Below are 17,223 nucleotides of genomic sequence, written 5' to 3' on the forward strand. Positions count from 1 at the left end.
AATTTGAACACCATCAGGAGGCCCAAGAAGAACAACTCGGCTAATACACTAAAGTTTGGATCACTACTTGTATGCATGTTTTTCTATTTTGAAAAATTCTTTCCATCAGTCAATAAAATTTTTTGGGAACTACACCGACCAATCACCCATCAGATCAATGACTTCATCAAGAAGCTAGGTGATAATTTTAATGATATTATGGATGATTACTTCAGTAAATTTCAAGAGAAATGCATAATAGATACTAGATTCCACCCAAGCTAGTGGAAAAATACAAAGATGATATATGTTTTGAAGTAGACACTGATTACTGTTATGTGAATGCTATGGAACCAAGAATTCAATCTTTGCCACCTATGGGTTACGAGATTGATTTTGACATCACACAACAACAAATAGGTGCATTTCTTACATTACCAAGGCATGCCACTGAGCTGAGGTATGGAACCTATGAAGAAGTAAAAAAAAAAGTAAAAATGAGCATTGTAGTACCCAAAGCTACAAGAAAGGCAACAAAGATGATAAAGGCATTATCGGAGAAATTCGGAGAAGATTCTCCCTCCACACCTGTCAAAGGCACTTTAGCTATTACCGAAGAGGAATCTGAAGCCTAGGAGGTATCTATAACATTGAGCATCGAATTGCCTAAGGGAAAAGTGTTGAAAAGAAAGAAATAGGACACATCAAAGGCCTCACCAACTCCTCCTGCTAAGCGACCTAATACAAGAGCATCTGTAGCTTCACCGAGTAAGAAAACAAAGAGTGTTACTACTCCTAAGGTAACAAAGACTTACAAGAAATCTACTCGGAGACTCATTTTGGCAAAATAGTCCAGTGATACCGAATCTGAGGATGCAAGCAAATTTCAGATTGTTAAGAGCAAGAAGGTAAATGTACATAGTGTTGAAAACTTTTGTGCTAATCTGAAGGAATATGGTGGGTTTGGATCCTTCAGATATGTTAGGTATGAAACCAAAAATGATCATGAAAAGAAATAAATTGAAGAAGTTGTCATCTGCACACTTCTAAAATTTTGATTGGTCTCATTAGAAGTCTCTAATTCTCTTCCAAAAGAATTATATGCACATATTGATAACATGTGGCAATATGCCTTGGACTCAAAGAAATAGATCACAGAAAGAAGTCTGGTACATCTCTTTCCCGATATATCAGTAGTTGAAATAAAAGAACATCTGACAACCTACCACACAAAGTTCCTTGTCAAACAAAAAGCTTTGAAACTGATGAATGGTTTGTATATTCAAGTGGAAAATGAGACAAAAGAAAAGTGGTAGGAAATCTTTAGAATCAAGGATGATAATGAGAAAGGTGAAGTTGAAATAGTTGATGTCACTGAGCAAGATCCTGATGTTACCGAGCAAGATCTTGCTGACACCATTCAAATAGATGAAGATACCATGGATACAGAGGCACTGGAATAGGAAATGATAGAAGGCAGTGTGTATGCAAAACTTGTATCTAGTGAATCAGTCTTGGAACAAGTTCGACCTTATCCACCGGTCAATCAACCTATCTCAACTGAGGTCCCTTAGGATACTACATAAGGAAAAGAGGATGACAAGTCTACAACAGGAGAAGGTACTACTCAAGAATAGAACTCTCAAGCACCTTCCAGCACTGAAAATGTTGCAATTGAGACACCAAGTACCGAGACACCAAAGGACACTAAAGAGGCTAAAGTAACCAACCAAAGTGTTGCCTCTACCGAGAAACCTAACGAGGGTCAACAAGCTTCACAAGCCATTGTCTTAGTTCAATCGGTGAAAGGAAAAGAAAAGAAGATGAAAAAGCATAGTTTCAAAGTTGATTTGTCAAAACCAATAGTGTTGTCGAATGTTGATATATCTAAATTAAAAGGGCAAGAACTCATTGATTTCGGTGAACTATGCAAAGCAAAGGCCGAACAAGAGAAGCAAATGGCTATTCAAAAGAAAAATAAAGTACTTCAGAAGGTGAAAGCACTCTTAATAGCTATGCTACCTGAAGCTACAATAACCAAGGATGCAGCCATCCATATTCAATTGGATGAACTTCTCACTCAGATAGAGACATTTGGAGTAGATGCATCTGATTATTTGAGCAAGCTAAAAGACAAGGAGCTCACTACAAAAATGATAGAAGAGGTATAGAAAGTTATAGCTATTGGCAAAGTCAAAATTGTCAAATTTATTGCTGAGTTGTCCCCTCAACTCAAGCACATTCTTTATTTATTTCAGAAACTCTATACATTTTCTTTATTCATTAAAGACATCAAAAATAAAACTGAAGCAATTGAGAAAGAGATCACCGATCTCTCAAATAAGTTGACCCCAGAGCCCAATTTAGTTTAGAATTTCTATACAAAGTTACAACAGCTCATGGCTCAACAATTGGACCTAAGAAATGAAGAACACAAGATCAAGATGGATATAATGACACTTCAAACATTATTCCTTCTTCATCTTTCATCCATTCAAGAACAGATCAACCGAGCCACATACCTATCTACTGCACAAGAGGGAAGCACATTAGATGGCTTAATTTCTTTATTGGTTGATATTCAAGAACAAATTTTTTTAATGAACAGTGTAAAGGATGCACTCTCTGTCGCTCTCACCGAAGCATGGACAAAGTACAAATCCATTTTTGACCAGTTGCCACCACCGAATGGTAACTAAATTTTGATGTTTGTCAAAAAGGGGGAGTATATATCGTATTCAAAGCATCAAAGTATCAATCAAAAGGAGTATAGTATACAAGGGGAGTATACCAAGTAGAGTGAGCAGAGAAGAGTATCCAAGAGCAGTGAATCGAGTAATGAACATAGTAGTAAGAAAAGAACAAGAGCAACACACAGAGCATCACATAGAACATTGATCACCGAGCATGCAAAATCAGAGTTTTGTATAGTATATTGATAAGGGGAGTGTATCTGGATATACTATTTCATTGACTAATGTATAAACTGTCAATTTAGTCAAATTTTGTAAAGTATATAGATTTTTGAGTTATGACTTTGAAAGTAGTTTTGTCAAACATCTCAACTAATGTCAAAAGGGGAGATTGTTACTACTTATCAAGTTGCCATTAGTTTTATATCCAAAGTCATTCTATATACTCTAGTCGGTTACCTCTACCAAAATATTCAGTCAGTGTGCACAGTCCAGTTGGTTATAGAAGAAAATAGTCACAGAGCCCAGTATGCACCGAGCTGTCTACCGAGTATCATTCCATGTCTACCGAGCAGCAAAGATGACACACAGAGTTGATATACATCGAGTGAAATGTGTTACCAGATTCATTGAACCTAGACACACATATGAAAACGTGTTACAAGATTGAGGAACATAGAACCGTTATGACATTAGACATTGCACTTAAAGATTGTGTATGATTTTGAGGTCATTTAACCAATGAAATATTTTGCATGGTTATTCATTCGATAAAACATGTTTGTAAGATCAAAGCAATGAATGGATCACCGACATAAGAGATCTATTTATACAACATGGATTGAGATCACATATACACATGTAGTATGACAGAAAGGAAGATATAGAAATATATGAAGCAAGACATGTGAAAGCACTAAGTGTTATGATTGTTACAGAGACACAGAGGTCACTGAGAAAGATTTCAGAGAATAGTCAAAGAACATAGTAAATAGAAGGGTTTACCTAGTTATTTTATAGGTTACCGAGGTATGTTGTAAGCAAGGTAATCTTATTTGAGCACATAGAATCTGCTATAACATTCCAGATGTAAAGTTGCAGATATTTGTAATGATTTCATTGTAATATTTTGAGTTATAGAGAAACCTTTAACAGGGTAAAAGACTCTAATCAAGTCTATAAATTGTAAAGCCTCTAACCAGGTGCAACATTTTGATTAAGTGTTGTAAAATCCTTTAGCAAGGTAGATCTAACAGATCTTCATACTCCTAACAGGGTAAGCTATCAGAAATAGCTAAACATGTAGCTCTAATCGAGCAACCTTTATTATTGCAGTAGTGAAGTTGTGGGTGCCATCCCCACTGCAATTTTTCTCTCTAACCAATAGTTTCCGCATAACCAAAATATGTGTTATGGAGTGAATCATGTATGATTGTTATTCATTTGTTTTAGCTTTATGTTATGTTACAATAGTTTTTGGTTTATGCATAACAGTAAAGATATTGTTCAAGAAAAGTTTTGAAGTATTGATTCACCCCTCCCCTCTCAGTACATTAGCTTTCCATATTGGGCCTAACAATATCCAGCTTTTACTAAATCAACAATATGAAGATCACCTATAATCACATTATCCATGTCTTGCAGAGAAGGAATTGAAGATGTACCTGGATTTGAGGATGTTGTACTTGGAATATTCTTCATAATTATTTCATTCACATCATCATCATCCATAATTGCATTATCTACGTCCATCTAATCCCCCAAGGCATCATCTTGAATGTTTGTCTCTTCCATTATTGTGGATCCAGAAGCATCAGGATTATTCATTTGTCAAATCGTCATTCTTCTATCCCTTTGACATTTGGCCTCCTTCTCTCGTTCTTCTTGAATTTCCTCAATGGTCAATTTCCTCCTTTGTTTCTTCTTCTAACGTTGTTTAGACCCCATGACTAAAAACTTATGCAATAAATGCCACCTTCAAAAAATGGATCTAAAATTGCAACCAAAAAGAATCCAAAGGACAACTAGATCATAATATATCATTTAAAAAATCACACATTTGAATCGACATGTTTAATTATGTTAAATGATCATATATTTATACAATTCAAAAAAAAATAATGATAAAAGCAAATGAGATCCCGTGTTGAAAATGGGATCCCGTTTTAATTCAAAACGGGATCCTGTTTGCAAAAAGATCTTTTTGGGGTCCACTTGTAGGTTCGGAATTAGGCTTGGTAAATGGTTGAAAAAGCCAAACCTGAGGCTCAGAACTGGTTTGACGTGCAACTTCAAACCTAAATCAAGCTTCATATAGAAAAATGACTTAAAAAATATATCTGAACACCTAATTTTTAGAATTTTTTTAAACAACAAAAACCCATTATAGTACACATTGTCTAGATTCCAAATGTATAATTTTTTAAGAGAATGGATCAATATTTTTAATTTTAAAATAATTTATAATGAAAGAGATCCATAAACTTGAAATAGCATGGTTTTTAAAAATTTTAATAACTTTTTTGTCTTTAAGTTTTTTGAAAAAAAAATTATATGGCATCAAACTATAGACAAATCTATACAGTTTAAATTAAAAAAAATTAAAAAATGTTAAGTTTAGGTCAAATTATGCTTGCCGTACACGCGGATTTTTCAAAACAGTGATTATGCCCAATTAAAAAATAACAAAAAAAAATATATATATGGAAAAAAATTACAAAAAAATATCTTCATCAAAGATGATTGAGTTATAGATCTTTTCCCAAAAGGATAAAGAAAAATAGTTTCATTTAGGTCAAATTATGCTTGTCGTACACGAGCGTGGTATGGTCCTAAAAAGTGACTTTTAAACTATATGTTTTACTAATGCCTATTCAAACTTGCTTTTTAGGATTTGGGTATTGAAAAAAATTACATATTTGGAAAGTAGACTTCGAGCACTACATTTTCTATTACTAAATTCTTTTGAAGAATCATCCTTTAAGTGCCTCAAATATTTAGGTCAAACGGGACGAAATCGAAAAAAAAGGGAAAAAACTTCCACTTTTTGGCCAAAAAGTGGACACATCTTCTTGCACTTAGCCAAATATGAATTATCAACTAAAAGATAAGAAGACATAGAAACAAATAAGGAACACAATAGATAGGTTAAAAAACTCAAAATATTAACTCTCTTGCATATTCCATCTCCATCATTACAACTCTCCAATTTAATATCTCTTTCTTTACTCACACAGACACCCACTCCTAATAGAATACTAACTCTATTTTATTTTCAATCACATAACAATTGTTTTCTACTATTTTGTATTGTTCCTAACTATTTCTAATCATAGCCAATATGATTAGAAGCATCTCCTAAATCTGGGATATCTCCTAAATTTGGGGGATTGGTTTGATCGTGCCTCCTAATCACAATCAATTCACCTCTTTTCTCTGTTGTTGGTTTTGTAGCATTTACTGGATCAAATTTTGTGGCTATATTGCAAAACTCACTTCCCATACAAAGACTTATCTCATACACAATATGATGGATGGTGAGTTATCCTGCCATGAATTTGTTGTTTTCTTCGCTACTAAAATTATGTCAAAGCCCAATATTGTGTGTTTATTACAGGTCATTGATAATCTCTTTCTTTTTCCTTTGTGGGAGAATTTTTTTAGTGGACATGATGGGTTTTTCTCCATTTATATTTATTCCATTTGTAAATGGTCTTGTAATCTCAATGCATCTTATATTTTCTATGGTCAAAATACAGAAAGGTATGTTTTCTCACAAAGCCCTTTTAAGGATAATTATATAGTTTGGTTGCAATCGTGTGGGATGATAATTTGTTTATAATATATTACAACTCATAAATGGCTACATAGGCATATGCAGGCATCCTTCATTAGTGGTAACTAAGAGGTAAGTTTCTTTGAAGAAGATACTAGTGATTTTAGGAGGGTTTTAACTGAAGATAATAGGAATGTCTAGATGAGATATCAAAAGATATGAATGCAACATGTTGATATAGATGGTTACTATTTTGAAGATACTAAAACTAGATAAGTCTTAACAATTGTATGTTGGAGGCACTCAAGGTTGAGAGGAGTTTTTATCATCTTAAGTTAGCTTCTCACTTTGAGATAGTGTTTTGCATGAGAAGCATATATTTTTTCCGCTACTTTTTTCCTCTACTTTTTTATTTTCCTTTTTTATGTTAATGGATTTCAAGGATGCATATATTGTGAAAATTTCTTTTTGAAGACAAGGAAAGGATTTGGTGGACTCAATATGGGTTGTCTTCCAATGAGTTCACGAGGATAAATCATGAATTATACCCTTCTGAGGGCCATATGACAACTTGATAGAGTTGTATAGTGAAACTTAATATAAATTGTTGTCTACTAATCTGAGAATCTATAATTTAGGAGTTGGGGGAAGATTCATTTCAATATGACATGTGTTACTTGCCTCATGAACCAACCAAATGTATTCTTTGTATATAATAGTTGTAAAAGAGAGAATATAATGCAGTTAAGGTAGGGAGATCCAATAAAGGACATCCCCACCTTGTAGCCTATAACACAAACACCATGAAAGATACCAGTAACCGATAGACACCACAAGAGATAATCAGTAAAATAGAAAGAGCAACTGATAGACACAACACATGATATAACCGGTAAATAGATAAAATAATCATTATAACTAATTCATAAATTACATATGCCTTCAGGTGTTACACATGTTGGACCATAGCCTAGGATTACAAAACAATTCTCAAAACTCAAATCTATGATCCGCAGACCATCTACTCAATAAATTAGCCTCTGGTGACAGTCAACACTACTCTGCACTAATCTGAACCTCAGCCCCTTCGGGCTTCAGTCCCCCCAGACTAGAATCTCTCTGGAAACTACATCAGCTCTGGATCTCTTCTTCCTCTGGACCTCTATCACTCAAATGATTCTTAAACTTCCTATTTATACCATCTGCAAGCAATAACAACTCAATCAAGTCGGCCAAATACTAACTGGTTCATGATGAAATGTGTAAACAATAACATGTCGGCCCAAATCACCAAGAACATCACCAAAATGCATAGAAATTCACGCAGACCTCCAAAAATACCAATCAGGGCCCAAAACAACATCGCTCAATGATCCGCAAGTTACGAAAATCAACTGCAACCCAATTTTGCTTCACTCCACACACAACAAGACCAACCGGTAAGGACACATCAACACCGGGACACTATCATAATCTATATCTCACCAGGATCAAATCCAAAAGTCATAAATCTTGAGTATGATAAAGACAATAAACTCAAGGTGATAAATCCAAATCCACAATGCTGAACTCTCAAACATGAAGAAATGCAATGATCTCCAAGCAATTCCATTGTTAAGTGCTTCAACCGGTTTGAACTACTCTAGTGCTCCTGCATCAGAATATCTTAAACAAGAAGGTACACCTAAATGCTATGAGAATGATTTTTAATCAATCTAGTGACTTGATATTTGGGTGGCCTTGATGTTTTGAAAGGAATTAAGTTTGAAATTTAAAAACTTATTTTGTATTTGCATCCACTTAGATTTTGAATTTTCTTACTTAAGTTGTGATGCATCAATATTACTCAGAAAATATAGCACTATTCATTTATAAAATAGTGAATTGTTGATGTTTCTCCCTCAAACTCGCAAAATCAAGTAATATGTAAGCAATTTTGTAAAATTCGTAATGTAAGTTACTTTATAAAGTGCCACAAATTGGGGGGAAGATAAGGGGTTCTATTGTGAATCACAGGGGTTGTTCATGTGTTGAGTGAACATCTTCTTCATTTTTCTTCTATATTCCAAATTCGATTGCCATGTTAACTAAACTAAATCATGGATCCAAATTATCTTCCTCTTCTCACTACACATAACTTCCATGAATGAAAAGTTAAATTTGTAATTCAACTAAAGAATGAAGGCCTACATATAGTTATAATGAGGGGCCATAAACAAAATTAGTTGATGAAAGTGTTCAATTAAGGGGTCAGTGCAAGAAGATGAGTCCACTTTTTGGCCAAAAAGTGGAAGTGTTTTCCCTGATTTTCAGATTTTGTCTCATTTGAGCTTAAATTTTGAAACACTTAGAGATTGAATCTTGGAAAAAGTCAGGAATATAAAAGATAGCCCTCTGAGTGTAGTTTCCAAATATATAATTTATTTTAATACCCACATAATAAAAAATAACTTTTTAAATGGAGTTCTGAAAACTATGTTTTAAAAATGCCTGTTTCAGGACCATACCATGCATGTGTACGACCCACACTTTTTGACACAATTAAAATTATTTTCTCAAACCGTTTTGGGAAATGGTTTGTAACACACTGAAGATTGATGAGCATATTTTTTTGTATTTTTTTTTCTAATATTTTTTTTTAATTAATTTTTTAATGGCCGTAATTATCTTTTTAAAAATTTGACGTGTACGACCCACATAATTTGATGTAAACTTAACATTTTTTGATTTTTTTTTTTTTAAATACAAAAGATTTTTGTGTAGATTGATGACATATAATTTTTTTTCCAAAATTCTTTAAAATAAAAAAGTTATTAAATTAACAAAATTAGTTAATATTTCAAATTTATGGACCTGATTTAGTATAAATTAAATGAAAAATAGTTAAAATAATCAATTTTTAAATAAATTTACATATTTAGAATCTAGACAGTATAATCTGAAATGGGTTTTAATTTCGTATAAAAATTCTCTAATTAGAGGCGCGTAAACTATTTCTGAAGTTCATATTTGTGCTTTCATTCATGGAGATTTGAATTTGCAGGTCCATGTCTCAGGTGTGGCCATCCCAGGCCTATCCTGGGTCTAATCCCGAGCCAAGTGGCGGGTTGTGGAATCAACTTCCACAAAACGGGCCCCTGTTTTCAAACAAGGGCGGATTGTGGAAAAAAAGGAAAAATGCCATTTAGAAACGAGGGCCCGCTTTTAAACAAAACGGGGGCCCGTTTTTAGAAACGGGCCCCCATTTTTTAAAACGGGCCCCCGTTTTGTTTAAAAGCGGGCCCCCGTTACCTTTCGGCTCGGGAGCTCGAAGCACAAACGGGCCCTCGTTTTTTGAAAACGGGCCCCCGTTTGTAAGAGCGCATTTTCCAATGCGCGGACTTCCGCGAATTTGTGACTCATTACCTTGCACTTGCCCTAAGTACTAAAATAAGTGTGATAATACCTTTGGCTTCTTGTGCCTACATGCATCTCAAGTGCTTATCTTTCATATAAAAGCTTTAAACACTCCTAAGGAAGTTTGGGATACTCTTGAAAAACTCTTCAGTAAGAAAGATGAAATGAGAGTACATGAATTGGAAAATAAACTTCATGACTCTTTAGAATACTTCTTCACCAAATTAAAATCACTAAGGTTACAACTCAAGGAATATGGAATAGACAAAAAAAATTATCAACTACTTCTCTCCATTATCTCTAAGCTTGGTTGTAATTATCTAGTGTTTCTTTCAACATTCTTCTCCACCAAGAATACTATGAACTAGAAGAAAGATGAAATGAGAGTTCATGAACTAGACAATAAACTCATTAGTTTGAGTCCCACTTCATTTGACACTTTAGAAGAATTTTTCACCATATTAAAATCATTAAGGCTACAACTCAAGGAATGTGGAGTAGACAAAATGGATGCTTAACTATTGCTCTCCATTCTCTCTCAGCTTGGTCCTATTTATTTAGTGTTTATTTAAAATTTCTACTCCACCAAAGTACCATGTAAACCACTTGGAAAATTCCCTCTTTAGATGACTATATTGATAAACACATTAGGGAACAAAATATGTTAATTCAGATGGGGATATTGAAGTCTACTAAGTCTCAAACCATTATTGCTAGGAATGAGATATAGTAGGTTTCAAACCAAGGAAAGAAGAAACACAATAAAAAGGACAAAGAGACTAAGGAAGAACGAAAATCTAAGCCCTCTAAACCCAACATTTAAAGATATTGAAATCAAGGGAACCCCAAGAAATAAAGAGTTAAGTATGTCTATTTGAGAGACATGGACATGATGAGCACAAATGTATGAAAAAATATATTGATCACTTCATGCATATTATTAAGAAGAAGAATTCAGGGATTCTTAAATCCATCAAAGAGTCCTCATCAACTCAAGCATCTCCTAAGAAAAAGGACAAAGAAGAATAAAAATCTAAGGGGAGAGCACTAGTAGCAACAACATCACCTTCAATTTCATCTTGGATTAGTAACTAAGATGTTGCACACCATATAGTCTCATCAAAAGTTGATTTCTCTTCCATAGAACCTAATAAAATGTCTCTTATTACCTTGCGTAGTGATACTCTAGTAGCAATCAAAGGGAGTGATTGTGTTGAGGTTTAGGAAGAACATTGACAAATAATCTAAGTGTACCTTCACTTAAAACTATTTTCCTATTAGCATATCATATTTCTCATGTATGGAAGGACAAGAGACTTGATTTTACTCCAGATTCAATTAAGATCAAATAATTTCACAACAACAATTTAGTAGCCTTGGGAAGAGTAGATCACTAAGCCATTATATGCCTTTTCTCGATTTTCTCATGAGGATCCCTCTTATACTATAGATCCACTTGGGATTAATGATTTTATTTAAATAGAGTTTTCTTCTTTCTTTAGTAAGGATGAGAATTATGGAAATTCTTTCTATGCTTCTGCATAACAAGCTATATTTTTCTTCTAGATACAAATGTATTAGATGAATACTTAACAAACATTATTGGTTTGTTTTTAAAGTCTTATCTTGTTGACTTTGAGGACACCATTAAATATATTCACATTCTCTTTTGATGATAGTTCCTCTAGATTTAAATCTTGTTTAGATATGGTGAGAGCTTCTTCAGGTGCTCTTGTTCCTTCTCTATATCATTCCTTGCCATCCCTTTGCATTGGTGTGGAGACATTTGATCAGAATTTGGAGGGGGTTTCATTGTCTTTGGACTATGATCTACATTGATCTTCATTAGATTTTGGATTATCATTTTCATCATGGTGGCCTAGAACCCGATTTTGCTATGAAAAATTTCAACATGGACAAAGGGACACTTGACCAAAATTCAAATGCTTTATTCATGTTGGTTTTTATTTCCCCATATTCTTTTCAATAAGGGGAAGATAACCTGAATATTGTTGTGGTTATATTTCTTCCTAAAGGGAGGAATGCTGTTCACCAAAATTGGATCATCTTCAACATTCTTTATCAAGCTTCTACCACCACTATATGATATTCTTCATTAAGGGGGAGATACATGGTCTCTCTCCTTCTCTATTATAGGAAGAATTTTTTCCTCACATGGAGTTTTGTGCTTATCATCTTGTAGATAGCATATCTTATCCTCAATTGTGGGGAGGTTTTTATGGAGGTTTCACCCTATATTTATGAATGTATTGTACTTGACTACCTTATTAGGCTTTGATGTTGGCACCCACTCTTTTCCCCACCTAAGGTATGGTTTGGTGGGGTGTTGATGTATAATCATGCTTAGGTGTCATCTTGCTTGTGTGGAAAGGTAATTATAGGGGTAGGTAGAATTTATCCCTCCTATATATACCTTCCTTATTAATCTCATTTGATTATTTCAATCATTATTTCTTCATTAGCAAGAAATTTTAATTTATTTACTAAATCAATTTGCTTAAGTTTACTTGGCAAATATCACATCATGTTTAAGGTGGGAGTGATGATTGATATATAGCAAGTCAAATAAATTGATCTCATCCCTTAATCCAATACAATAAATGTAGTTCAATCTTTTTTTGGGTAGATAAACTTCATTAGTGTATTTGTTCATAACTTTGTAGAGAAGACAAAGGTTGTTTCCAAGATTTTCAAGGAGGTACAATCAACTAATTTGGATAAAGAATCGACTAATTCCTTCATGTAAGTTAAAATTTACTTAAGAAGGTGTCAATTCTAACAAGTTTATATTATTAGAATATCCTTCAATTATATTTCTTGATTTTATATTATTGTCGTATTGTTATAGAAGAACATAGACAACAATGAACAACTAATAACATTCTTCAACACATATTATGGTATGCTCTCCATTCAATTACTCAATTACAAATAAAGAAATATATATTTTTATTATGGCAATGAAAACTTTATATCATATCTAGTATGAGCTAAGGTCACTGCCTTCATAATACATATAGTTGTAAAAGAGAGTATGATTTAATAAGAGTCATTATGATAAAGGTGTGGGTGAGTAAAAAAGATTTTGTAAATGAAGACTTGACCAAGTTTGTTAAAGGTCAAATCCTACCCAAGTTAATTGTTTCCTATTTAGAAAATTTAATTTTTTCCACTAGAACTAGATAATAAACAAAGAGAACCTCAAGGTTTGAAACTCAATGGTGTGTGTTGCTCGTAGGCCAATGAATGTGGAAAAATCTTGATAAAGTACTCATCAACTATTCAAACAAAGAGAAATTCGAAAAAGCTATTATGGATTGGCACCAAGGATTATGTGTTTGGAATTTCATGTCAAATAATGCTTCTCATAAGATTATGAGATTAGGATATTAGTAGCCCACATTATTCAAATATGTGGCCAAGTTTGTCAAATGATGTGATGCTTGCTAGAGGTTTTCAATAAGATGATTTTTGTATATGCACTCCCCCTAAAAACCATATTAGGGGAGGCTCCATTTCCATAGTGGGGTGTTGGTTACATGATGAATATTTTTAAAATTTTAGCATTTGATAGAAGTGGATATTTGTGACCACCAATTAGTTCACTAGAGGGGCAAACGATGCCCATACAGGAAATTCTACATCTAAAGTAGTGATTGAGTTCGTGTTGAATAATATCATCATGCGGTTTGATGTACTCTCAAGGGTAGTTGTTAAAAATGATTTATTTTAGTTATCATGATTTCATTGATACACATTCTCAATGTAGGCTTTCTTTGAGATATTCATCACCTTAGCAACCACAAGGAACTAATTCTAGTAGCAAATGCATCATGAATATCATTAGAAAAACTCAATGTGTATATATATAGGTTGATAAGATTAAATTTGGTGTTTGAATAGACAAAATAACCTATAAGATGGCTATTGGAAGTAGTCACTTTGAATTAGTTTATACTATAGAGTTCATGCTATTCATTGGCCTTGAATTACCCTTCTACAAACTATGACTTGAGGGGAATGATGATGATACCATTTCTTAGTGAGTGCACAATTTGACCGAATGCAAAGAAATTGGAAGCGAACACATGAGAGGAACATATTGAGATATAGAAAATAAAGGATCTCTTTGATGAGAAATAATGGGAGTTTGAGGTGGGGGGATCTTGTCTTAATGTGGAACTCCAAATAAAAGGATAAATAAAATAATAGAAAATTTATAAACTTATATTTTTAATGATATTTTAATAAGCAATAAGAAGTTTTAAATTTATATATTAAAAAATTAGAATTAAAAAATTTAGAAATTAAAATTAAAAAACTGTATAAAGAAAAAAAAAACAATATAGGTACAATTAAATTTAAATATTTTTGTATGTAGTAAATATGATTTAAAGTAAAATAAAATACTTTTAAGATTAAAAAATAATTTGAATTGATATTGATTTCTTTATAGACATACTTAAAATATCTTTACAAATTTTATATTAAAACCAAAATATTTATCACATGATTCTAAAAATATATTATTTATCTAATATCTTTTTAAATCTCAAATCCATTATGAACTGCAAATAAGGGCATCTAATATATGAATGTAGGGTGTGTGTCTACCTTTGCTGTGAAGATCAGTACTCGTTTAATGGACATTCCAATGCTGTCAATAATAATAGGGCCATCGCTCCTTTCAGAATCTATTGCATTTGGTATTTTCCTACGCTTGCCTTTTCCAATGATAGATAGTTCAGATTCACCTGCTCCATGTAAACCGTCTTTTTGAAATGATTTTGTGAATGCTAACTGTGCTGTGGCCTTTAGAAGATTGCTCTCTGTCTGCAACCACAATGAACCAGATCAATACCAGATCTAATAATGTAAAGTAAACGTGCTAAAATCTTTAGAAAGGATGATTACCTGAAGCATAACACTTGATTTGCCCATCCCCCATTCTCCAGAGATTCCCACAGTAACAGGGGATTTCACAAAAGGATTCAAAAACAATGCAGCCAGACCAATGGCAAAGGGGCTTCGTCCTGCCCAATGTTATAATAGAAAATGTTAGCAAATTCTACATATGAATTCGTGCGTCTTCTATTATTCAAAATAATTACACCTACCAAGATTATCTTCCAGAGCCGGTTTGTCAGTCCCTCGTTCAACAATAGTCTTTATTTGGCTGAGAACTGTGCAAAGACAAAAAAGATAAATTATTCACAGCGTGACAGCTATATGCTTATTTGTTTGGTAGGAAAAAGAAGCAAAACGGAAAAATTAGCAAAAATATAGTATAAGCGAACGTACCATCTTGGACATTCTTCTTTTCGTCTTTTGTTGCCAGAGTTTCTATCCATTCCTTATTGCGAATGAGAGCGATATTTGCGCCCCTGGTGAGGCACTCAAGTGTCATATCTGTATCGCCTAATGTTGCCGCTACTTTAAGCGAATTCTCTGCCTCTATTGTTTCCTCTAGTTTACTTTTTTTCTGTTTAAGATATTTTTCAAGCAAAGAGGAGCTGGGAATATCAATTCCAACTGCAGAAGTAAACAAAAGCAGGCTTTTCTATTTATCCGATTTACAATTTTCCAAAATCATCTCAGCTATTTTCACGGCTTGTTCATCATTTGCTTGAGCCGCAAAATGTAAAGCTGTTTTGCCATCACAATCCCGTTATTTTAACGGATTGGCTCCCTCCTCAAGAAGCTTTTTAACAACTTCCGCGTGGCCTCCACTTGCTGCTTTATGGAGTGCTGTTTGACCCAGCACGTCTGGTGCCCCAACATATTCCTCCTTACCCTCTTCTCCTGAAATCAATGAAAGAAGCTCTTTCACCATGTTTAGGTTGCCTTTAGCAGCGGCTACGTGCAAAGGGGTTGTTTGGCTGAAATCTTTGGCCAAAACATGATTTCTAGCTTCTTTTCTTTCAAATAAGTAGTCTAAAACAGCGGTATCGTCATGAGCTCCAGATACTGCATAATACATAGCACTTTGTCCATCACGATCCTTGGTATCTATCAGATTTCTGTTACCCTCTAAAAGCCGTTGACAGGGCCGTTTCCATCCAAGGAAAGCTGCGACATGAAGCACGTTTCTTCCGTATTTATCACCCGCTGATGCTTTCCTCCAGTTTATACTTCCTTGTTTTTTAATCAAACAGCAGTTTTTCAATAATTTTCCATGCCACATCCTCGTCTGCACCCTCGGCAGCGTAGTGGAGTGATGTCATTCCTTCATTGTCTGGATGAAAAGGATCGGCTCCTCCATCGGGCAGCTTTTGAACGAGATCCACATACCCCATTCACGAACTCTCGCGCAGATACACTGACAGTGATTGGTACTCCTCCAGCTTCGCAAAATAAGATTCTGGTTGGCTGGACAGTGACAGCAGCCACGCCACCATAATCTCATTGTAGTCTTTGTCAAGAGCATAATCCAGGGGCGTCTTTCCTTGATTGTCCTCCACATCCACCAAACGAGCGCTCCCTTCATTACTGTCCTCTCCTCCTGCTGAAATTAGAACACCAACAACCTCCTCTCTTTTCTGTCGTATTGCGTCGTGAAGCGGAGTGCGACCATCCTTATCTTTGGCGGTCAAGCTTGCGTTGTGGTGGAGGAGGAGTGTGCACATTCTGTCCTTGCCATATGCAGCAGCATAATGTAGAGGAATATTCTTTTCATTGTCAACTGCGGTCGCAAGGCTTTTATCTTCTGTAAGCAGCATCTCTGCGATTTTAAGCCCATCGGATGCCTGACTCGATAACGCTGCATGGTGCAATGCTGTGCGTCCATAATATCCATCATCTGTTGCAGAGAGCTGTACATCGCCACTCTCTATGAGCCGTTTTACCAGATTTGCATCGCCTTTCTGTGCCGCCAGAAGAAGACAGGCGCTTAAAACATCAGGCTTGCCTTTACAGCTGAACAGTGGGAACCGTAAAATCTCATCAAACCGCCTGAAGTCGGGGTCGGCCTCTTTTGCCGCTGTCGCTACTTCTTTTTGGGTTTTCTCTAAAAAAGAGTAGGCGTAGTGAATCAGGTGTGTCAGTGATGGATCAGAATGCATCACCACATTATCATATAATCCGGAGCACAGAATGTAGAATGTTTGCCAAGCCATGTTTTCAACCACAACATACCAGACTCCTTTAGCAACGATCTCCAGTCTAAAGTCTTGAAACATCTCGAAATTCTCTGTCAGGTCACTTTCACGGTTGAGTTCTTGTAGAATCTCATCTATAATCTTTCCTTGCTCTGAATTTTCATTCTTGATCAAGTCTCTCAAATACTTTTCGGTGTCGACTACCAAGGCTTTCAAAGACTCTTTAAAGACTTCCAAAGAAAATTCCCTTCCTCGTTCTCTG

General features: G+C 34.6%; 1 protein-coding gene and 1 pseudogene across 1 annotated transcript in view; both read right to left on the reverse strand.

The window, feature by feature from the left end:
* The window catches only part of LOC131037876 (uncharacterized), a 70,172-nt gene extending 54,901 nt beyond the window's left edge, over positions 1-15,271 (reverse strand). The window contains exons 1-4 of the mRNA XM_059219452.1: positions 15,166-15,271; positions 14,982-15,047; positions 14,779-14,897; positions 14,479-14,697 (exon numbers count right to left, since the gene is read on the reverse strand). Of these exons, the coding sequence (XP_059075435.1) occupies positions 14,479-14,697; positions 14,779-14,897; positions 14,982-15,047; positions 15,166-15,271 (510 nt within the window). The remainder of the gene's footprint in view (positions 1-14,478; positions 14,698-14,778; positions 14,898-14,981; positions 15,048-15,165) is intronic.
* A 59-nt stretch (positions 15,272-15,330) lies between these two features.
* On the reverse strand, positions 15,331-16,052 carry LOC131874795 (uncharacterized; annotated as a pseudogene).
* Positions 16,053-17,223: the final 1,171 nt, after the last annotated feature.

This window comes from Cryptomeria japonica, chromosome 4 (genome assembly GCF_030272615.1).
Source record: "Cryptomeria japonica chromosome 4, Sugi_1.0, whole genome shotgun sequence".
Classification (NCBI taxonomy): Eukaryota; Viridiplantae; Streptophyta; class Pinopsida; order Cupressales; family Cupressaceae; genus Cryptomeria; species Cryptomeria japonica.